At 39.6% G+C, this 8,796-nt stretch overlaps 1 protein-coding gene across 1 annotated transcript; it reads left to right on the forward strand.

Moving 5' to 3' along the window:
- Window positions 1–4,115: 4,115 nt before the first annotated feature.
- LOC127339994 (TPD1 protein homolog 1A-like) lies at window positions 4,116–4,538 on the forward strand. Its single transcript, XM_051365780.1, has one exon. It carries the CDS (start codon window positions 4,116–4,118, stop codon window positions 4,536–4,538), a length of 423 nt encoding a protein of 140 aa, XP_051221740.1.
- The last annotated feature ends 4,258 nt before the right edge of the window (window positions 4,539–8,796 follow it).

Here is an 8,796-nt window from a genome sequence, read left to right on the forward strand (position 1 = left end):
TTTCCGGTATAAGTGATTTACATGATCTCATGGTCATAAGGACTAGGTAACTATGTATCGAAAGCTTATAGCAAATAACTTAATGACGAGATCTTATGCTACGCTTAATTGGGTGTGTCCATTACATCATTCATACAATGATATAACCTTGTTATTAATAACATCCAATGTTCATGATTATGAAACTAACCATCCATTAATCAACAAGCTAGTTTAAGAGGCATAATAGGGACTCTTTGTTTGTCTACATATCACACATGTACTAATGTTTCGGTTAATACAATTATAGCATGATATATAAACATTTATCATAAACATAAAGATATAAATAATAACCACTTTATTATTGCCTCTAGGGCATATCTCCTTCATACTTTGTAGGATGAAGACTACTTTGTATCTCGAAAGTGTGAATTTTGTATGAATTAAGAGTTGTATGCAAAACATTTGACACTTGCCACTATATATGTATCTCGATCGGGATCTAAGTAATGTGATGATGATGTCTATGTTATATCTGTGCAATGTACATGATATTTATATTATATCTGAATGTTGCTGTATATAACCTGTATATCTGTATATTGCTGTCTATAAACTGCATGTGTACAGGAGGCAGCACAAAATCGTGTATAATACAAGCAAATTCTGTGGCGCACTGCAAACCAATTCTGTGGCGCACTCTTTTCTGTGGCGCACCTAAGAGCACGTGCGCCACAGATACGTTAACTATGTGAAGCATTCGCTGGTGCGCCACAGAAAGCTTATTTTTGTGGCGAAGTTTCTGTGGCGCACCTCCCATGCGCCATAGAATCCATTTTTGGTGCGCCACTGATGAGGCTTTTCCTACTAGTGGAACGTGCCTCTACCAAAATGTCTCTACTGCATGTTTTTGTTGTAGTGTTCCCTTGCTCTTGCGTGCCTCCTGCCTATCTATTTTCGGCTTTTCCATGTTCTGGGTGTCTCCCCAAATACGACCCCATCAAGTATTCTTTGTCGTCGTAAGATTCCATATTTGACCAACTACCTATCAAAAACAGGAGCTAATACCTAGAATCTTGAGGTCCTCGTTGACCTACGGCGCTCCAAGAGGATTTACGGGGGCCTAGGACACGGTAGGGGACAAGATCCGAGCGATATTTTTGAAAAAAGAGCAAACTGAAATGACATAATTTATACTTAACTTTTATACCTCTTTATAATCTTTTCTATATTGTAGTCTTGAATAGTACAATTTATTATTACTTAGTTGTACAGTTAACTACATATAATGTTATTAGATATTACTATAGCATTTGTTGCGAGTTACAATATATATAATTCTATTATGCTAAATTTAAAATGTCTTTTGCAAAGAAATTTCCTCCTTAAATTTTTATTTGACAACTACGCAAAATATATAATGTATATATCTCACCTCCTCTATTTTTGCGAGTGTGTGTGCATGTGTGTGTGTCTTAATATCTTTACATATGATGGTAGAGAGTGCATTTGCTACCCGCATGGGTAGCTACACACCCATGCCTTATACCAATATGCAAGCCATATTAACTTATTTTAGCTCGGTTTTCTAGTAGAACGTGGAATTCTAGTGTACAAAAGTGGTTTCCGAATTTTGATATGAATATTTTTTGATCGAAGTCAACTCACAAACGTATTTTGCGTTGACTTTTTGAATACTGAGTTGACTTTGACAAAAAAAAGTTCAAATCAAAATTTGGAAACCACTTTTGTACACTAGAATTCCACGTTCTACTAGGAAACCGAGCTAAAACAAGTTAATATGGCTTGCATATTGGTATAATGCATGGGTGTGTAGCTACCCATGCGGGTAGCAGGCTTCATCCGTATGATGGTAGAGAGTGCATTTGCTACCCGCATGGGTAGCTACACACCCATGCCTTATACCAATATGCAAGCCATATTAACTTATTTTAGCTCGGTTTTCTAGTAGAACGTGGAATTCTAGTGTACAAAAGTGGTTTCCGAATTTTGATATGAATATTTTTTGATCGAAGTCAACTCACAAACGTATTTTGCGTTGACTTTTTGAATACTGAGTTGACTTTGACAAAAAAAAGTTCAAATCAAAATTTGGAAACCACTTTTGTACACTAGAATTCCACGTTCTACGTATATGTAAATACATCTAAAGAATGGTAGTTTCTAGTGTATGATTTTGAATACATATTTATAGAAAATTATAGATTATAAATAACAGTTGGCATGATTCTTTACCATTTTTCTAAAGATCAAATGTGTCTTGCGGTGGTTCAAGCAATAAGTCCACATTATGTGCATATTCTCTACTTGGTAGTGAAACATAGCAATATTCTTTGGTTTGCAGAAACATAACAGGGAACATTGTAATAGTATACATAGTAATTGTTTTTTAATAAGATACACTATAAATAAAATAATACCTATGTAAAGATAGAAGTAAATATAATAACACCTATGTGAAGATATCCGTTGGTGCTACGAAGGACCCCGGCGGTGCTACGAACACTTGTCGGCAGTGCTACCAGAGTTCTTCTTACGTGATCCCAGTACGGCAAAAGAAGAAGGCTATTTTGCAATTCTTTTGATGTCGCTTGAGTGTTTTTGAATGCTACAAACTTGCTTGTGTTTCTTTGCGAACATGCAAGGCTAACATGCTACAATGATTTTGGGTGTCTGCTACGAATATTTGTGAAATGTTGCAACGATGCTACAATAGCATATTTTTTCTTCTACCAGGTCTCCGGTGAGGTCTCGCCAGACATTTTTGTCGTATTTTCCCTTTTGATTGTTGTTGAACCATATAAACAAATACAATTTTTTTTTACTTTAATGAAGCATTTGCGTGATTGAGAAAGGGGATTGGACAAGCTAAAAAAACACAAAATATTTGCGAAAATGATTTTTTTGCTTCAATTAAGATTTTGTGGAATTGGGAGCCTAGAAACACTACCCAAAATAAATATAGAATAGTTTTTCTAGTTTTCAGCTAGCTGAGAACTAAGTTCGTGCTCAATCAAGTTCTACATCGTTTAATTGCATCGTGATCCGTGCATATGAGTTGCAAGTTTGGTTACAACTGAGTTTTTTCAGTTGCAAATGGAGTTGCCACTAAGTTTTTGTTTACTTTCAAGTGGGGGATACAACTATAAAAATTGTTTCGTGTTGTTAGACTTTTCTTCATGATTCGTGTTAATGATGAGTTGCAACTGAAGTTTGATGACATCATCTGACTGAGAACGAAGTTAGAACTACTCACACCTAAATTTTTTTAAAAACCTTGCTCTAGTTAAAATGTAATTTACGAGTTGCTGACATATTAGTCCAAATTTACCTCTATCTGAAGCACTAGTCAATTGTCCAAATTCTCTAAATCGAGAATCTACTAGTAAACGTTTCATTGTTTGGATTACAAGGAAACTGAGCTTTGTGTGGCTCGCCTTGAGTTGAGCGCGGCTCGCAGTAGATGTGGACCGAGTCGAGACCAATAATCCGGACCTCTACGAGCTCGTGACTCGCTGGCTTGGCTCGGTTCAGCCCAAAGATCGATGTTTTCTCACACCGGACACGCGATGACTGTGTCTGAAGTCATGCCACTCATGTTCTCGGTGACATACTGCTCATATGAATAATACCTGCACCAACACTCTTCACAAACTATAGTAAGATAGATAGTAGGATTATATGGATCAAATGTTCAAGTGCTTAATGTAAAACATTTGCTTCTATTCCATGCAGGCAAGGTGTTCGGTGAAACGAAACTGGCTCCGTGTCCAGCCTTATCTTCCACACATACAAATTCCATATGAGTTCGCGCCGACCAGCCGAACGGAGGAGCAATAGATCTCTTGGGCCTCTTGGCCACGCTTAAAAGCTGCCATAAATAGAAAGCACGCATTCCAAATATCCACCAATGTTCATCGATCGACACTTCCAAATCGTTTCTACAAGTAATTCCATGTTATTGTTCTCGCTCCATTACTTACCATATGCGTCTGCGATGATGTATATATAAATCTAGCCGCACGGTAGACGATCGATCGTACTCGTACGCGTGCTACCCTCTCTCGCCTTGACCTCTTGATCGATCCGCCGGCGAGCTAGCTGCTAGCTTGATGACGACCGCTCGCTCCACGGTGGCGGCGCTCATGGCCGCCGTCCTGGTGGCCTCGACCCTCTTCCAAGCCGCCGCCGCCGGCCAATGCGACCCCCAGAAGGACCTCTACATATGGCAGAGCCTCGGGGAGCCCCAGAGCGACGGCTCGTCGGAGTACAGGGTGACCGTGACGAACCAGTGCGGCGGCGACGAGCGGACCGGCAGGCCCTGCGACATCTCGAAGATCCGCCTGCGGTGCGGCAACTTCCGCTCCGTGATCCCCGTCGACCCCACGGTGCTCCGCGTCGTCAGCCAGGGCGTCTGCCTCCTCGCCGACGGTCACTCTATCCCGCAGGGCCGCAACGTCTCCTTCGTCTACACCAGCTACGTGCGCAACAACCTCTACGTCATCTCCGCCATGTCCACCTGCACCACCGCCTAGCTAGTCATGCTTTCTTTCTTTAACTGGGGGCCGCCACTGAGCATGTAATCTCTGCACGTCGGCCATGAACTTTGTAGCTAGGCACGTACGGTTCTAGTTTTCTTAGATGTCAGGTCATACAGGTTTATTGGAACATCCGTATTCTCAACTTTCGTTCTAGTGATTTATATATTTAGAATTTTATATAAACTAGTAGATGTCATGTTCTTGTAAGCAAGAAATATTTGTCGTGTGTGTTTTGCCTAATCTTGATCGATGCTCCATATTTTACTACTCCGTACTACCTATTTCTCTCGTGGCTTCTCTCTGTGTGAAAATATATGATTGGTGACGATATAGACACCATTGATTAAAAAAATTCAACTTTGAAATTGAGCAACGAATTAGCATGAAACCCTAAACTTTTCATGCCAAGCGCCACACAACAATGTCTCAATCTTCCTTTGTGACTTGGCACTGACATACCAATACCACTCTCAACATGTAGTATACCAATGGAAAGTTTTTTTTGTTGTAAAGTCTAATATTATTTCCTCGAGATGTAGTTTTGGCTAGCTACAGGCATTTTCTATATTTGGATCATAAAACCAGCAAGTTTTGGGGGTGTCCGATCTATAGCTGCCTAAGAAATAATAATTGACAATTCGGTGTTCATAGTTTGGTGGTTGATTTGTCACCACGTTTGGAACAAGCATTGATGCAGTTGTCATGAATGATCCGACCCTAATTCTTTGGCTGGGTTAGGCCATAATATTGGCTTTTATGCAACGAGGACTCGAGGAGAAACCCTCAATCCGTCTTTCGCTGGATGTATCTGACAACGACAATGCGTCATCATCTACCCAAAGGCATTATCTTAGATTTCCGTTGAATAACATGGTGATTCTTCATTAGTTGTTTCGAACAAAGTTGTCATATGCCCATTCATCATTATTTTCTGCATACCAAAAAGCAACATAAAGTAGGGAGGAGGTATTCATAGGGGATGGCGCAATGTATTGAAAATTGTAGTTAAAAAAACAGGTGTACACGGTGACAAACTGACATCAACGTTAATTTATTGGGTTCGGCCGCTGTGGAGCATAATCCCGACCTCGAACACACTTATAGTGCTCCACCACATGTCAACAAACATTTATATTTACACAAATTTTTCACTTAGGCATTTCATCGAACATCTTTTTTTCTCCATTTGGCATTCTTGAAATATAGCAAATTGAAACTTCATCTTGATATCTATTGTACGTGGTCACACACTCGCCGTGATCTACATAGTCAAACAAATAAAACTTCAAACCTCGATTTTATTTCCAAACATGCAAGGTTAGAAAACAAAACCCATGCTACAAAAGCGGAGGGAGCTAGGGAAGGGTTGACGGACCAAACGTCGCGACATGTGCCCAACTAAATTGAGGGGAAACGGAGACCACGACGCCATCATTGGTAGCCAGACGAGGGGAAACAAAGATGCCACCAATCATGTGCTTGCTCGACCAAATTGAGGCCTGCCGAGTGCGACGATGATCGAATAGGTCGGAGGCGGCGGCGGCGAAGGCATCGAAGCAGGAAAGAGAAGTGAGAAAAGAAAAATTCCTCTCATATCGCCAATAGATTCATACAAGATCTTCTAAATTTTGTTGCTGGGCTGCATTTAGAGTCTATAGGTCTATTTTAGAGGATCCTGTATGAATTAGAAGATCCACTAGAGTGGATTTCTTTTTGTCCTTTTATCCCCTCAAATAGGAGGTTTTTTAAGAGAATCTGCTGGAGTTGCTTTTCCAACTTGGTATTAAAAATAATTTTACCAAACGGCCATTCTCTTTTAAACAAATTCAACAGAGTAAGATACAACAACAACAACTCTCTCTTTGATCTACTATAATATTGTGTCGAGAACCATCCATTGTGAAAGGGCCTAGCCAAACAGATTCATGAACCGTAATTCCTGCATTTGATGAGCCACGGCGATCAACCAATTATACTGGAGTAGTAGTAGTTAAGCGTGATTTAATTCCGGCATTCTGGGTTCTGCCGTGCAGCGTCACCACCGTGTCAATGCCCACGAGAAGCGCACGTTGGCGGTCGTGCCTACGAGTAGATAGGAAAATGCTCCGCAGCGGGAGCATTCGGGAAGTCAGATGCGTGGCCGCGTGGGCGATCGGCGGAGGACCGAATCGAAGTTGAAGAAATATTTGGGCGGAACTTAAACTCTATATTGTCATTTTAAATATGTGATGTGAAATACATATGTTTTAACCTATTTTAAATGTTTTTGTACTATTTTTTTTACCAAAATACAAAAAATTTGCCAGAAACATGTGTGATCAATTAACCACACAGGCCACAATAAAGACGGGCACTGGCCAGTGGCCACATGTCACAGCGCTACGTCACTGGGATCGCAGGGCTCGTTGAGAGGACCGGCACTGGCCATCATCCAAGTGACACTGCTGCACAGGGCAGTGGGTCACCTCTGCATATTTATCTTTTCTGCTTAAGTGAAAAAGGGTGAAGTGGCCGTAGGAGTACGGAGATTTAGCAAAAGTGCGATGAACCCGAAAACACTACTCTCCATCTTTAGTCACCCTAATTTACTGGTGTAGTCAAATTAAAAAAAAATATACTCCATTCGTTCCATCAAACATGTTGAAAGTTTGTTACGTATCTAGAAACTAGCTGATAGAAAGTACTCTGTATAAAGTTTAACCAAGTATATAGAAAAAGTACCAAGAGAGCGGACGTTTCAAGATTGGAGCTTGGACTACACATAGCCCTTTTCTTAACCATTCATAAATGATATTGTGAAGTTCCAAAATAATGAAAAAAGAATTATATTTAGAAGTACTCTTATCAACTTGAACAACTCTCAACTCAAAATACACCGTGGTTTGGGGCTGCACGAAAATGCCAAAATCTAACATTCAAAGTACTACCTCTATTCATAAAATAATATCAAAAGTTTGTCTAAATTTAGATATATCTAGACACTTTTTAGTGTATTGATGCATCCGAATTTGGACAAACGGCAGCCAGAGGTGTAGTGAAAGTGCAAGTTTTCAATCCTCCAAACTCTTTCTGATTTTTTTCATTTCATTAAGCCCATTATACAAGTGATTTTGGGTTGAAATTTTGTGTGTTAATAGCATCATTATGTAAGTCTTAAATGTTTTCATATCTTTTTGAAATTTTGAAATTGTGTTTTCAAATTTTGGAAAAAATACTGAGCTCCATGTTGCTCGAGCCCTAAAGTGAATTTCTGAAGTGTCAACCCTTTTTGGATTTTCCCAAGATCTTTGAAATCTATTTATTTCTTGCATGAGTGGCTTGCTTTGGCACGCACCGCATTAATGGGCGAACACCCCAACTTTGGAACCATCTACAATTCCAGGTAATATCTATAATATCATAAAATATAAAATTTATTTTACAATTATTCTTATAATTTTGATTCTATGTATATTGTAGGATCCGCATTTCTCAAGTGGCTAACTTTGTTTCCTTGAAAGATTGCAATTTGTTCTTAGATAAATCTTTTGTTTTGTTACAAGCTTTACACTGGTTAACACTTTCAAACAAAATACCGCCTTGGAATAAATCCAATTGATGGGAGAAGAACCTAATCAAATTGAGTTATCACGGTTCGTTTCCCAAAATATGATGAGCCTATTAGTATGTATCATGTGGATTAAATACTTAATATGCAGTCTTGCGACGTCTTTTGTGGTTTTCTGAAATTTCTGTATACTAAGTGTTTTTCATTGTGGCTGAAATTAATCTGCGATATCGGTGTATTTTCTAATGTACACATGACAAAGGAATTTACTGTTTCCATAAATATATGAAAAAGTTGCTACCAAACCACATAATCATTCAGGAAACTCCACAAATATCATTCCTATCTGAGACACACACACCTTCTGTACTAGCTATTGATGGACAAACTTGGAAGCATGCTGCAGTACTTCACTGCTAATTAAGCCAACCAAAAAGTCCGTTCCACTGGTATCTTGCTTTGGCATGTGCTGCCTTGGCTTCATCGGGAGGCAATGCAATTTAGATGTTGATGATCAACCTGTTCGTTCCACTAAGACGAGGGTGTGTATAACGGACAATGATTCTAGATGCCGATTCCGCAACCATGCAATTCCAACGACCAGTGAGTATCTTCTCACGTAGAAAAGACCAAGTCCTCGAACCAGAATTATTCAAGATTCCATTTTTCGGATTGGATTAGGCCGCTCGTGGTCGTACAGCTTTT

Source organism: Lolium perenne, chromosome 3, assembly GCF_019359855.2.
Source record: "Lolium perenne isolate Kyuss_39 chromosome 3, Kyuss_2.0, whole genome shotgun sequence".
Lineage (NCBI taxonomy): Eukaryota > Viridiplantae > Streptophyta > Magnoliopsida > Poales > Poaceae > Lolium > Lolium perenne.

Excerpts from the sequence above, each read along its gene's own strand:
- LOC127339994 (XM_051365780.1), top strand. The coding sequence starts at position 4,116 with ATGACGACCGCTCGCTCCACGGTGGCGGCGCTCATGGCCGCCGTCCTG.